This window comes from Onychomys torridus, chromosome 6 (assembly GCF_903995425.1).
Source record: "Onychomys torridus chromosome 6, mOncTor1.1, whole genome shotgun sequence".
NCBI classification, from domain to species: domain Eukaryota; kingdom Metazoa; phylum Chordata; class Mammalia; order Rodentia; family Cricetidae; genus Onychomys; species Onychomys torridus.
This window is the reverse complement of record NC_050448.1, coordinates 85,096,774-85,111,416: the sequence shown is the minus strand read 5'-3', so window position 1 is coordinate 85,111,416 and position 14,643 is coordinate 85,096,774. Positions and strand designations below refer to the sequence as shown.

The window sequence follows — 14,643 nt, the reverse complement described above, 5'->3', positions numbered from 1 at the left end:
AGACAGTCCCCTCTCAAGGATTTGACAAGGACACAAAAGTCAAGGGAAGAATGAGGAACCTGCCTGACTCCATTTTGAAGGCAGGAGCCATTTTGTGTTCTTAAAAATAAATTTCCATGTACTATACGAGCTGAGTTTCTGTTTTTAAGCTGCTGTTTCCTGAACTTGACTTGCTCTAACCCATGACCTTGACTTGTTTTTAGGAACACCCTGACCCTCCCTAACCAATGACCATATATATATGATGATGGGGGGGGGGGGTTGTTTGTTTTTTCTTTTTGAGATTTTTCTGTATTTTCCAATTGCTCCATTGTCTCGCTTCTGTAAACTTGCTTTTATTCCTGAGAAGGACCCTGAGAGCCAGCCAGTAGTGGTGCACGCTTTTAATCCCAGCACCTGGGAGCCAGAGCCAGGCAGATCTCTGTGAGTTCAAGGCCAGCCTGGTCTACAGAGTAAGTTCCAGGAAAGACACAAAGTTACACAGAGAAACCCTGTCTTGAAAAACCAAAACCAAAACAAAGAAAGAAAGAAAGAAAGAAAGAAAGAAAGAAAGAAAGAAAAGACCCTGAGAAACAGACTCAGCACTTCCCTCTCTAACCCAACTTAGGAAGCAGGTGCACCTGTATACAATAAAGCTTGTTAAAAATTGTGATTAGTGGCCTTTTTCTTGCCTGGTGGGATTAGCAATGCTAGGAACCGTGCTCTATAATTTAAATTGTGTAATTCTTCAGAAGAAGAGGGTCTCTTGTTTCTTTGATTTTTCTGAAAGTCCAGCACAGTTCTGGGCATACTGCTGGTTACTTACAGGTTAACATAACCAGTGATCTTGAAAAATGAGTAAAATGAAGTTGGCATGGGTACAGAGCAGACTTTCCATTTGGTAGTTGAGCTGGCTTCTGAATAGTCTATTATGAATCGCTTGGTTAAATGAACATTTATTTTGTAAAGCAAAAAGTCTCCATATTTGGGCCGACAAGAGGGATCTTGAGCCTGACAACTTAAGTTTGATCCCAAGACCCACACCCTGAAAGAAGAGATCTTCTGACGTGCAAACACGTGTGCATACGTACATACACACAAATAAATATAATTTTAAAATACAAAAAGAAAAGACCCTGGATATATAAATTCATAAATGCATGAAGAGTGTTAGTTTGCTGATGCCTAACTGGACACTGAATTTTGGTTTCCGCCAGGGGGCGCCAGACGGCTCATAGAATTCCGCCCACTCTACGCAGCCTCAGTCCAGGCGCAGGCTGGACGCGCCCTTGTTGACGCGTGTGACGTCACCAGAGGGCGCGGTCCGCGGAGAGGGCGGAGCCTCCCTCGCCTGGAGGGGAAGGGCCCTCCCCCGAGCGCAGGTTTCAGGGCTGAAGTAGGTTGCGAGTGGCAGGCGGTGGCTGCGGCTCCACGGCTTGGGGAAGATGGCGCCACCAGTGACGGAGCGGGGGCTGAAGAGCGTCGTGTGGCGGAGTGAGTGCGGAGGGGTCAGGGCTGAGACGGGAAAGGCCGCGGGTCTGACGCACCGGGTCTTGTCTTTCCGCTGCACCGGCAACTTGTTGCTTTGGGACCGAGTCCCTGGTAGGACTCTTTCCGGCTTGCCCAGCGAGTCGGATTTCGTGCCAGCGCCAGGGATGGGCGGGGTGACCAGACGCGGCCTTCTCCCCGGCCTCGGCTACGGCTCGCCCGCCGGGGTGAGGCTCAGCGGCGAAGCCCCACCCTCGGCGATCTCGGCCGGCTTTCCTTCCCGGGTCCCTGCGCTGTCCCGGGACAGTGCTTCCCACTCCCCACTCGCCCCACCAGGCAGCGACGTCTCTGCACCCGACACAATCTGAGCTCTGTGTTTCTCAATGCCACCCTCGTCCTTGTGTTTTCAGAGGCCCCTTAGTGTCCGCATTCATGGGTATTACTACCACGCATTTCAGTGTCTTGTCCTTTAAAAAGTGCAGGCTTTGTTGCTCAAGAGATCCTTCTGCCACTGTTCCTAGAGAAGACGACTTCCTAAACAAACAAACAAACAAACAAACAAACCATCGGACTGCTCAAGTCTATCTAGCGTCAGCACCCTGCATAGTCTGCTCATACACTGTTATAACTGGTCTACTTGTTGGTTACTGGTGTTCTGCCGTATCAACCACATTTACTAAAATGACACCAAACCTAGGCCTGCCAGGTTAGAGGAGCAATGAAAGCCTCAAGCCGGAAGGGCCTTTCTTGTTTGGCATCTCTGGGTTCAAAGTAATTATAGTCCAGTAGTGGGAAGGAGTAACGTCTTATTAGTGTTTCTTACTCCAGCTTGGTGAACAAGGAACAGAATAGAAATTAGTTAACAGAATTCTGTCTTATAGACTCTCAAGCAAAAATGGGTGGCAAATTGTGTTGTATAAATTATTTCTGAGTTATAATGATACATTATAATAGGGTTTATGAGAGAAAGATACTATATAATAGCTAGTAATGTGTCAGTATCAGTAGTGTGAGACTAGGCAGAGGGAAGAGCATAAAGACAGTAGAATTTCCCTCTTAGTGTTAACTTAGGGTAACACCAGACTACCAGATGGACAGTAAAATACAGACAGGCTGAATGGGGGAGGTGTAAGGCTGTAAAGTATTCTTTTAAACTTGTGTAACTAGAAATACTACCCAAAGGTTGTAACAACCCAGTGTCTATTGCACAAAGCATGTATATATATTGAGGGACTGGAAAAATGGCTTAGCTAGAAAATGAAGATAGCTCACATTCCCACAGGCTGATGCATGGATGAGTAATGCATGCATAAATGGATACATATCTTTTTTTTAATGTAAGTAAAGTGCTGATATATTTTATGCTATTGCATCTTGGAAACATGCTAAGTAAAAAAGCCAGTCACAAAGGACCACATGGTATGACACCATTCATGTGAAAAATGTCCAGGACAAGCAAATCTAGAGAGACAGGAAGGAGACTAATGTCACAGTCTGGAGAGATGACATTAAAGGGATGGGGTTCTGTTTAGGCTTTTGTTATAGTTACTGTTGTTTGAAACAGGTTTTCACTGTGTGTCCCTGGCTGTCCTGGAGTTCACTGTGTGGTCTGGGCTGGCCTTGAACTCATAGAGCTCCACCTGCCTCTGCATTCTGAGCACAAAGGCATGTGCCATTACACAGGACTTGGGTTTTGTTTTTGAAACAGAGTCTCGTGTGCCCTAGAATGGCCTCATACTCAGCTCTGTAGCTAAGGATGACCTTGAACTTGTGATTTTCCTGCCCTCACCTTCTGAGTGCTAGGATTATGGGTGAATTCCACCATTCCTGGTTTTAGTCGGTACTGGAGATTGAACTCAAGGCCCTTTGCATACTAGGTCAGTAGTCTACCAACTGAGCCACATCCATCCCCACCCCAAGGAATGAGGTTTCTTTTTAGTGGTGTAAATGTCCTCCAGACAGTTGTAGTAAAGTAGTAGTGGGTGCATGACTGCTGAAAGCCATTAGAACGCACAGCTTTTGAGTGAGTGAATGCTGTACTTTGCAGTTTTTGTCTTGATAATGCTGCTAAAACGAGCCCTGACAAGAGCTATTAAATCTAGGCCTAAGAGTACTGGCACATGCCTATAACCCCGACACTTAGAGGTGGAGGTAGACACATCAGTTCAGCTGTATATATAGCGAGTTTGAAGCCAGTCTGAACTTTGAGACCTTGTCTCAAATAAATAAGTAAAATCTACACCTAAGATTCACACCCAGGTCTTTTGTGTTAATGTCTGGCACACGTGTGGCTTCTGTAAGACCCTTAGTCTTACAGGGTCTTATTTAAGCACAGTCTATTACATGAGCCTCCTAAGTAAACTCCAGAGTTCTTGTCTTTCTTTCTTTCCAGTCCATCCAGCAAATAGCTGCCAGAATAATTTCATTTAATACTGCTGGCTTGAAGACCTGCAGAGGCACCCTATTGCCTGGTGTTCGTTCCAGCCTACAATTGACTGTTTGCCTAGCTCCAATCTCCCTAGTTTTGTAAGACTGATTTTCCCCACGCCCATCCTGTTTATTCTCATTGCATTATTTATCTTCCTGTCTTATCTTGGTGGTCCATTCCTCTGCCTTTTGACCCCTTTCCCTAATTCTTTACCTACTCACATTTTAGCCTTCAAGTCTTAGTTCAGATGGCTTTTTAGTTTCCCCCACCTTCCTTTGTGTTAGCATTTAGTCTCCCCTTCTCACTGCTGCCTCAGGAGAGCCCCTTAAGCTGTGCTTTGCTTTTTTGTCTGTTTCCTTTTGTTTTATTTCCTGACAGGTCTCTCTCTCTGTAGCCCAGGCTGGCCTGGAATTTGCAATAGCCCTTCTGCCTTCTGAATGCTGAGGTTTCACGCATGAGCCACCATTTACAGTCAGGAGTCTCTTGAAAAGCTTCAGAGGGTTCACTTTTCTGTCTTACAGTCCTTTAAGTTTGTGTGTGTGTGTGTGCACATGTGCAAATTCCATTGCCCATGTACATGCTTGCAGAGGCCAGAGGTCAATGTCAGATGTCTCGTCTAATGCTCTCTGCCTCAGGAGACAAAGTCTCACTGAATCTGGAGCTCCCTTGGCTAGGCTGGCTGGTTAGCTCTGAGAATCCCATTTCTGCCTCTCCAGAACTGAGGTTACACCTGTGCTCCACCATGCCTGACTTCTGTGTGTGTTTGGTGGGTCCAAACTCAGGTCCTCACGCTTTGGGTCGGCACTTGACCAGCTGAGCCCTCTCACCAGCCTCCTAGGGCTGTAAGGTTTTAACAGTCCCCAGCAGAATGGGATAGGTAGTGTGTATTTTTGTTACTGTGTTTAATAAATGACTCAGTGTCTTAAATTTTCCCATTCCTACCTCAAAGAGCCCATTAATACATCATTGAATTCCTATGGGAAAGCTACCAGTGCTCTTAAAGCTTTTGTTCAAGTAGGGACTGATAGGACATAAAGAAGAAAACCCAGGGTAAACATGATTGACATCAGTTTATGATACACAGGGAGCGAGGCTACACAAATAGCTACATCAGGAAAAGTTTATCTGACTAGGTGACATTTCTCAGTCCTAAAATACAAGAAGGAATCAGCCGTAAACTACCATGAAACTCCTTTTAAAAAATGAGAGGATGAGGTGATGGTCCAGCTGATAGGAGCCTGCCTTGCAAGCATGAGGCACTAAATCCAGCACTCACATAAAAGTCAGGCATGGCAGTGTAGTCAGCTAGTCTAGTCATATTAATGAGCGCGTTCAGTGAGAGATCCTGTGTCAGACAATGAGGCTGAGAGTGATGGATGAAGATGCAGTGACCTCTAGTCTCCTTGCATATGTGCACACACCCACACGAATTCCTTTTTTTTTTTTTTTTTTTTTTAAGATTTATTTATTATGTATACAGTATTCTGCCTGCATGTGTCCCTGCAGGCCAGAAGATCTCATTACAGATGGTTGTGAGCCACCATGTGGTTGCTGGGAATTGAACTCAGGACCTCTGGAAGAGCAGTCAGTGCTCTTAACTGCTGAGCTATCTCTCCGGCCCCCACATGAGTTCTCAGATACACCACACATAATGCAAGGTATTTGTTACAAAGGATGGGGGCGTGTAGCCCAAAAGGTAGATTGGAGCCAGTTGTTAAATGGTTTAGGCATTCTCTGGGAAATGGAGACTCATTAAAGATGACTTTTCCCTTTCTTTTCAAATAGCAGACACCGGCATTTTTGCAGTCTGTTAATGCCAAAAGGAAGTCATTTCTTGTTCCTATTTTGAAGGGAAATGACCTTTAAAATTCAATTAAGTGTAATAAGTTATACTAATGTTAAGTGAACAACTAGGTGATATTTTTGCTTATGTAACTACCACCCAAATCAGTCTGTAGAAGGTTTCTAAGCATTTCCGCTTTCCCAGTGTAACCCCCTTATCCCCAGAGAGAACCCCATTCTGACTTGTGTTATCATCCCGTAATTTACAATAGTGTTCTTTCATCTTCACACTCAGGTTTGAGGAGAATCCTTCAAATTCTTCATTAGATTTTCACATGCATGCATGAACAACTCTTTCGCTTTTCTATCTGCCGTGTGCGTGTGTGTGTGTGTGTGTGTGTGTGTGTGTGTGTGTGTGCGTGTGCAAGGGCTCTGCCCCGGGCTGCGTCCTGGCCCTGCCTTTCTATCTACTCTTGCAGTAGTCCTTAGTTCCCACAGGTTCTAGTTTCATATACTTCTTGAACTAAATATATAAGACTGAAGAAAATATGAGCCAGGCTTAGTGTATAGAGAATGCCTACAAACTGATTAATAAAATAATGGCCCAATAGAAAAATGAGCAGAGGAAATAAAGACGCAGCCTACAGATGGTGTAGTCTGGTTTTGATCTGGAGAAATGCAAAGACCAGATACCCCCCTTAACCTATCACGTTGACAGAGTCAGGTGATGTCATGTAGCAGTTGGAAAGCTTGCTGTGGAGCTGATTAGTTATAGCCTGTTGAAAACTGCTAGTCCATTTAATGAGACAGGGGACAGCACTGGGTGATTCTAGCAGTCCCACCGTGGGCCACTCCATAAGTAAAAGTGACAAAAATACACACGCATACTTAAAATTTCTTTTCTCAAAGGGCTTTCAAATTAGATTGTTAAAATGTATTTCCTGTGCACGCACATCTGCCTGTGCATACACTGTGGCAGTGTAGAGGTCAGAAGACAGCCTACAGTACTTGCTGGTCCCCGGGATTATACTCAGGTCAGCAGGTATGACAGCAGGCACCTTTACCCACCTGAACTTAAAGTTGTTTTTTTTCCAACATTTAGTTTTAAGTATGTGTATTTTGCCTGCATACATGTAAGTGCACTGCATGTTTGCCCGGTGCCTGTGTAGGTGAGAAGAGAGTGCCGGGTTCCCTGGAACAGGAGTTAGAGATGGGTGTAAACCTCCATGTGGGCTCTGGGAACTGAACATGGGTCCTCTCGGGGAGCAGTAAGCGTTCTTAGTGCCGAGCCATTTCACTAGCCCTGTTTAAAGATCCCAGTGCAATAGCATAGTAGCAAAAATTGGAAACAAAATAGCAGCCTGGTGCATGAGAATATAGTCTGTTGAATAAACACAGTCTGTCAGTATTCTTTTAGTTACTTAAAAAGTTACTAACATTACTAAAAGAATAAGTTATCTCTGTTCATACTTTATATGGCAGCTATCCATGGTGCATCTTTAACAGAGAGTGTAGTGACAATAATATGTATATGCTGAACCTTTTTATGATAATTCGATTATTAAATCCAGGACAAAGTCACAAAAGACACATGCTGTCTTCTGCCATTGAGTCCCACCCCAGCCCTCTCTTTTGTGTTAGTTCCTATCTTACTGAGCTTTGTTCAAGTGATTTTTTTTTAAGCCAGATTTACTCTGTGGCCTAGGAAGACCTGGAACTCACAGCAGCCCTCCTGCTCAGCCTCCTATGTGCCAGAATTTTACAAGTTTGAACCCCCGTGCCTGGCTACCACCAGCTCTGTTTCAAGGGCTGCATGGTCAGCCGTGGCTTGTTCCCGTCATCTAGGGCGGTCAAGTATGAGGTAGACCAGTGGCATGACTGCTCCAGCAGCATTCATTTCTCCGAGAAGAACAGAGTAACTGTGGGAACATGCAGTGTCTTCAGCTTTCAGCTCGCAGTACGTGCAGTGAAGCTGGCCCCGAAAGGAAGTAGTCTCTCAGTGTCTGAGCTCTGCCTTCACGTGGCCTTCATGTTTGCCTGTCATGCGGGAGAAGAAGCCTTTGCTTTCTGGTTATTTCACCTATAAAATATTCTATCTAGTAAGCAATATATAATTCCTTTACTGACTTCTTGCTTTCTAACAATTTTTATTTTTTTGGGGGGGGTGCACCTGTGTGGTGAAAGAGCCCCGAGGTTGACATTGGGTGTCCTCCTCCGTAGCTCTCCCCCTTAGTTTTTGAGACAGGTTCTCTCACTGAACCAACCTGGAGCTTATCGTGCATCTAGGCTGGCTGGCCAGTGAGCTCCAGGCTCCTCCTCTGTCCATTCCCCACCCCATTGCCAGCACTTGGGTGCAGACATTCCCCCACAGCTGACTTTGTACATGAATGCTCGGAATCTGAATCAGTTCCTTGTGCTTGCTCAACATGCACCCTCCTCAGCCTCCATTGTTTTGTTTTGCTTTGTTTAGGTTGGTTCGAGATAGGATTTCGTGTAGCCCAGGCGGCCTCCAACTCTGTAGCTGATGATAATCTTGGATTCTTCTGCCATCGTCATCCTATCCGGGGATTTGGGTACCATGCTTCCACACTCAACTTCTAACTGATGTTTCTTAACACTTCAAAAATCTTCCTGATTACAAAATCAGTTCCCAAGTTTTAAAATTCCATCCAGGGTGTGTATGTGTGTGTGTGTAAGACAGTGCAGGCATGCACAGCCACAGTGTGCCAGTGGAGGTCAGAGGACAATTTAAGGGAGTTGGTTCTCTCCTGTCGTGGAACCTGGGGATCAAGCTCACAAGGTCAGGCTTGGTGGACAAGCACTCTGACCCACTAAGCCATCTCGCCAGCCCCAGAGCACAACTTTTTAATACTCCTTTTTCTTGGAACACTTCTAACAGCACATATTATTTTTCCTTCTTCCTAACCCGCTCTCCAACTCTTCACGTGCTGGTGGGCTGTCCTGCAGTTCAGTTCAGTTCTGATACTACTTAGGGCCAGCGTTGGCAGGGTTAAGGATTCAGACCTTTAAGACTGCCCCCAGTTCCGATGATGGTAGTGAGGTGCTTCCCACACTTCCCTGGTCCCATCAGGACTTCCCATACTCTGCCTTCCCTTTCAGACTCTGTAATCTGTGCTTACAAACAAACTCTAGTAAACTACATCCTGTCACCAGGGTTTTTGTTGTTTGATTGTTGTTGTTGTTATTTCTCTAAAGCATGCCAATCATCAGCCAGTTGAAGTCGTAGGTGAGCTCCAGAAGGGGCGTCCCTCCCGATGGAGCTGGCTGTGTTACCATTGCTACACATGGCTGCATTCAGTGACTCAGGAAGTGGGTGGGTTGTGAAGTTTCATTGTGTAGGCCTTACTGATGAAGTCATTGGCCACTGGTAATTGAGCACACTCTCTAGTCCCTGTTGCCTCCTTAAAAGTCATAGCTTGGTCCTTCTGGTGACCAGTTGCGTGCTGAAGCCAAAAGGGTCATGTCACCAGCATACCGTAGAGTCTCTGTCACATAAGAGAGTTCAAGGATTTTTAGATTTATTCCAGGAACTAGAAACAAAGATCAGATTTTTTTTTGAAGGATGTGTTTTTACTTTTGATTATGTATATGCTTGTATGGGTATGTAGACAAAAGCATAGCTGTCTGTGGAGGCCAGAGGAGGGTTCAAGTTACAGTGGATGTGAGCCACCCAGTGTGATGCTGAGGGCTAAGCTCTAGTCCTCCACAAGAGCAGCACTTGCTCTTAACTGCTAAGCCATTCCCCCCCCCCAGATATTTTTTTTTATTATGCCACAGTAACATTAATTAGTTCATTAGAATTGCCTTTTTTTTAAAACACAGTGTCAAAAACTTGGTGGTAAACTTCCTAAAAGTGTTTACTGAAGACATACTAATTTAAAAATAAAAAACGTTTAAACACTTAGAGTCAGGCATGATGGTGCATGACATTTGGGAGGTAGAGGCAGGAGGGGAACTGGTTCAAGGTCATCCTTGAAAGATGTCAGAAGCCTGAAACTGAAGTTACAGGTGACTGTGAGCTGCCTGATATGGGTGCTCACAACCCAACCCAGGTCCTTTGCAAGAGCACCAAGTGTTCTTAGCCACCGAGCCATCTTCCAGGCCCAGCTACATGCATTCTTTAACAGGAGAGTAAATAAATGAGCATGAAAGTGTTTATGCCAACTTGCTTGTCAGATGTAATTTAGCCATGAGCCAGGCAAGGATCTTCCTATCGGTTATTTTTTCTTAAGATTTAAGAAAGAAGAAAAACCTAAGTCAGATAATAGTTTCAGAAATATTTTCTGGACATGTTCATACACTTACATTTGAGAATATATTACAGTTTAAACATATAGGTTATGTATTGTATAGGTTTGTATATTTACTTAGAGCTTAATATATAGCATTTATAGAGTTCCTCTATACATTCCAAGTTGCAGTTTTTCTCAGCCATTTTGAACCTTTTACATAGTCTTACATTTCTAACTGTTGCTTTAGATTGCTAAACTTTTTTTTCTTAACAGAGATAAAAACAACGGTGTTTGATGACTGCCGGAAAGAAGGCGAATGGAAGGTAGAAGCTGAGTAATTTGTTCTGCTGGGGGGCTTCCGGATATTGTACTTAGGGTGTTTCCATGAGGCCATAGGCCTAGGATATCGTTTTCAGACCTTACTTTCCTCTAAGCTGTGGTACCTTGAGCAAGTCACCTACCATTTCCCTGTTCCCTTGTCTAGTGGATGGGGATGGTGGTACATCATATGATTCTTGCAATACCAAATGTTTGAACAGTGCTTTATGGCAATAACATTTTTTGGAAAATTTGTCATTAAATATTAGATATATTTAAAATGTACAAACTCTGCTTCAGAATAGAAATAGATCTATTTCTTTACTTGTGTGTATATTTACATGTCTGTATTGAGAAAGTAAGCCACCACATCATGCAGTCGAGGAGGAATTAGAAATCCTGCTTCTCAGTGTTTGTAGTTCTGACAGGCGGCTCTGATGCTCTCTTCTGTGTTTGAAGATAATGCTGTTGGACGAGTTCACCACGAAGCTTCTGTCCTCATGCTGCAAAATGACAGACCTCCTAGAAGAGGGCATAACTGGTAAGTGTCCCACTGCTCGCTGGCGAGAGCCTTGCCGCCTGACTGGCAGTGCTGAGTATGATGGCTGTTTAGCTAGTAATTATGCTTCCAAGGGTGCTATGTGTTCTTTTTTAGAGCTCCAGCCATAACAGATTGGTCACGTCACTCCTCAGTTGTGAGAAGTGGGAGTAAATCCAGAATTCTCCAGAAAGCCTGACCATATAATGCTTATGTTTTGATATTTGTGAATAAAGTGATTTGTCACCTATTGCATATTCAATTTGCATTTGCTATTATAATAGCATGTTTTTAAAAATATAAATTTTTATTTTAAAATTTTATCACATTTTTATTGAGTGTGCATGCGTGCGTGCATGCGTTCTTCAGGAGTCCGTTCCTTCTGTCTGCTGTGAAGTCCTAGGGACTGAACTTAGGACATGGACTTGGCAGTGGGGCCTTTGCTTGCTGAGTCACCTCACTGGCCCCAGGAATTACTAATTAAGCCGTGTAACTTGTATAAATTTCTAGAGGCTGTTCTGATGGAAACTAGAGTGAGGACCATTTGATACACATGGGAGAGTACTATGGAACTGCAGAGTATTACGTACTGTGGGAGGCTTTGATCTTTAATAGACCATTGTTTCTTACTCTGGATCCAATGTTAATAGGGGTGTGTGTGTGGTGGGGGGGTGACAAGACAACCTGCTGGTGTTAGTTCTTCCTTTCTACTGTGGGGGATCCCAAACTTAGGACATCAGGCTTAGCAGTAGGTTCTTTACTCCTGAGCCATCTCACGGAGCCCAAGAATTATTTTACTTTTTGACGCATGTCTTGTTTCTTCTGGCACAGTGACTGCTTGTGCTGTACTCTGGTGCCCACCTGTAAAAGGTCTGCTCGTCTCTCCATGCCGACACAATCCCATGTAGAGTCTCAAAGAAGATACTTCTTAAAAAATTTTCTTTCCTTTTTTTTTCTAGGATTTATTCATTTAGTAAATGAAAAAAGATATATATATATATATATATATGTTTTTTAACTATTATTATAAAAATGGAAAATACAATGAAGTTTATTTAAAAACTTTTTTAAATTTTTCTTTCCTTTTTAATTATTGACTATATATTTGTATATAGTTACTGTACTTATTGTATATAGTTTTTCCATGTTTGTTAAAACCCTCGCTTTTTACTTAGATTTAAAAAAAGGGGAAATGATGCATGATATTTTGTGTTCTGACAAACAAAGCTTGCTTGGAGTCAGAAGGCAGAGCTAGCCACGAGTTAACCATAGAGTTCTAGAGGTCTGTACAGAGAGGAGACAGGAAGTGATAAGGTGGGGTGGTCAGAGACAGGATCTCTGCCTTTTTGGTCTGAGGAACCATAGAGATAGGAAGCGGCTGTGGCTGCTCCTCTGCTTCTGTGATCTTTCAGGTTTCTACCCCGATATCTGACTCCTGACTTTTATTGAGAAGATTAATTAGATTTACATGTCAGTTTATAAATGTGTTTCTTTATTATTATTATAAATGGAAAATACAATGGAGTTTATTTAAAAATATTTTAAACTTTGGTTCCATCAAATGACTTTTTGTTGTTGTCAGTTGTAGAGAATATTTATAAGAATCGTGAACCTGTCAGACAGATGAAAGCTCTTTATTTTATCTCTCCAACATCAAAAGTAAGTATTTCCCATCTTGAGAGTGAGTTTTGGGGCCGGGGTATAGCTCGGTGGTAGAGTGTGTATTTTCACGTGTGCAAGACTCATCAAACCTTGATCTTATGGTCTTCTTAATTGCTTTCTATTTTTGTTTGTGCACACACGTGTGCAGGTACCCACAGAGGCCAGAAGAGGGTATGGACCCCTGTAACTGGAGTTACAGGCCAGTGTGAGCTGCCCAGTGTAGGCACCTGGACAGTGAACCCAGGTCCTCTGCAAGAGCAGCAGTGCTTCTAACTGCTGAGCCATCTCTCCAGCCCCTCAGCCTTGATATTGAACACACAAACAATAGCCAGTGTCTTCACTAAGTATAAATAGGCCTTATTAGAAGATTATTTCTACTGACTGCTGTATTTATGAAAGTTTTTATGTATTAGGTTTTATTTGTACTCTTCCATAAGAATGTGAAGGAAAAATTTCCTTTCTCCTGTCATAATGAAAGCAGGGAACATGATATAAAATGATAGTTGCTTTACACCACTTGAGATTCACATAGCTCCTGTTGACCCTTAATTTTGGAAGAGATGGAAATGTAGAAAAATAAGATTTAAAAAATCTTTTTAAAAAGATATATTTATTTATATTTTATGTGTATGAGTGTTTTGCCTACATGGTGCCCATGAAAGCCAGAAAAGGGCATCAGGTCCCTGGAACTGGAGTTACAGGCCATTCATTGTAAGCCCCTCCCCTCCCCAAAGGGTGCTGGGTCCTCAGGAAGAACTGTAAGCACTCTTAAACTCTGAGCCGCCTCTCCAGCCCTGAGCAATAAGTATTTATCTTAGTCACTTTCCTGTAGTATACATGTTTATGTATAGATTATGTGTGTATGTATGTAGTTTTATGTCAAAGAAATTGCTTTTTTTTCTGACAAGTTTGATTTGACTTGCTTTTTGAGCCAAACTTTTAGTATTGGATTCATTTTTTTCTGTGTAATATCTTCTTGCTTGTTTGTTTGTTTGTTTTGTTTTGGTTTGGTTTTGGGGTTTTTTTTGTTTTTTTGAGACAAGTTCTCACTATGTGTCCTAGGCTGGTCTTGAAGCCACTATTTATAGTGACTTCAGTCAGGCTGGTTTTGAATGCATAGACTGCTGGTTTAGCCTCCTGAATGCTGGGATTACAGACATAAACCAGCTCTTTGTGATGTCTGAGAAGGCATTTCCAACACTTTTTTTCACTCCCACTTCTAACTCTGTTAGATATCAGGGAAACAAGCAAACAGAAAAACACTGCACAAAAAATACCTCTGCATGTTGACTGCTAGGAACATAGTGTTTGTTTTTTTAAAGATTTATTTATTATGTATACACACACCAGAAGAGGATGCCAGATCCCATTAGAGATGGTTGGGAGCCACCATGTGGTTGCTGGGAATTGAACTCAGGATATCTGGAAGAGCAGTCAGTGCTCTTAACCTCTGAGCCATCTCCCCAGCCCAACATAGTAGTTTTTTAATGATATTTTATAATTTATCCATGATACAAGACTATAAGAAAAAAATTCATGACTTGGAAAAATGCAACCTAAAAACACCATGTTTAGCTGAATGTGTGGCTCATGCCTTTAACTCCAGCTCTTAGAAGGCAGGAGGAGGTGGATCTCTGAGTTTGAGGCCTACCTGGTCTACATAGCAAGTTCTAGGCCAGCCAGGGTTACACAGTGTGACCCTGTCTTAGAAAAGAAAAGAAAAAGAAAAACATACTATTTTTCACCTAGTATTCAAATTGTCAAAAGGGTTTTGTGTGTGTGTGTGTGTGTGTGTGTGCGTGTGTGTGTGTATGTGTGCATGTGAGTGTGTGTGTGCATGTGTGTGTGCGTGTGTGTGCACGTGTGTGTGAGTGTGTGTGTATGTGTGCGTGTGAGTGTGTGTGTGCGCGCGTGTGTGTGCATGTGTGCATGTGAGTGTGTGTGTGCATGTGTGTGTGCGCGTGTGAGAGTGTGTGTACATGCACACACACGCACTCTTAGTTATTCTAGCCATCCATGGTTAATGAGGCAAAGCTTGGCATATACTCTTACACTGATAGTAAGAAATGGATGCACCATTTTCAAGAAGCTTTTTAAAATATTCTATTTGGAGTTAAGGAATAAATGGTTAAATTAAGATGATAGGAATAAATTGATTAAATTCTGAGAATTGATAAAAGATAGTATAAAAGACA

At 42.9% G+C, this 14,643-nt stretch overlaps 1 protein-coding gene across 2 annotated transcripts in view; it reads left to right on the top strand.

The window, feature by feature from the left end:
- Nucleotides 1-1,295: 1,295 nt before the first annotated feature.
- Stxbp3 (syntaxin binding protein 3) overlaps nucleotides 1,296-14,643 on the top strand; it is a 43,387-nt gene continuing 30,039 nt past the window's right edge. For both annotated transcript variants that reach the window (XR_004945178.1, XM_036189698.1), the window contains exons 1-4: nucleotides 1,296-1,473; nucleotides 10,204-10,253; nucleotides 10,708-10,789; nucleotides 12,369-12,445. Coding sequence is in view for 1 of the 2 variants with exons in the window: in XM_036189698.1 (XP_036045591.1) it covers nucleotides 1,425-1,473; nucleotides 10,204-10,253; nucleotides 10,708-10,789; nucleotides 12,369-12,445 (258 nt within the window). In the remaining variant the exon portion in view is untranslated. The remainder of the gene's footprint in view (nucleotides 1,474-10,203; nucleotides 10,254-10,707; nucleotides 10,790-12,368; nucleotides 12,446-14,643) is intronic.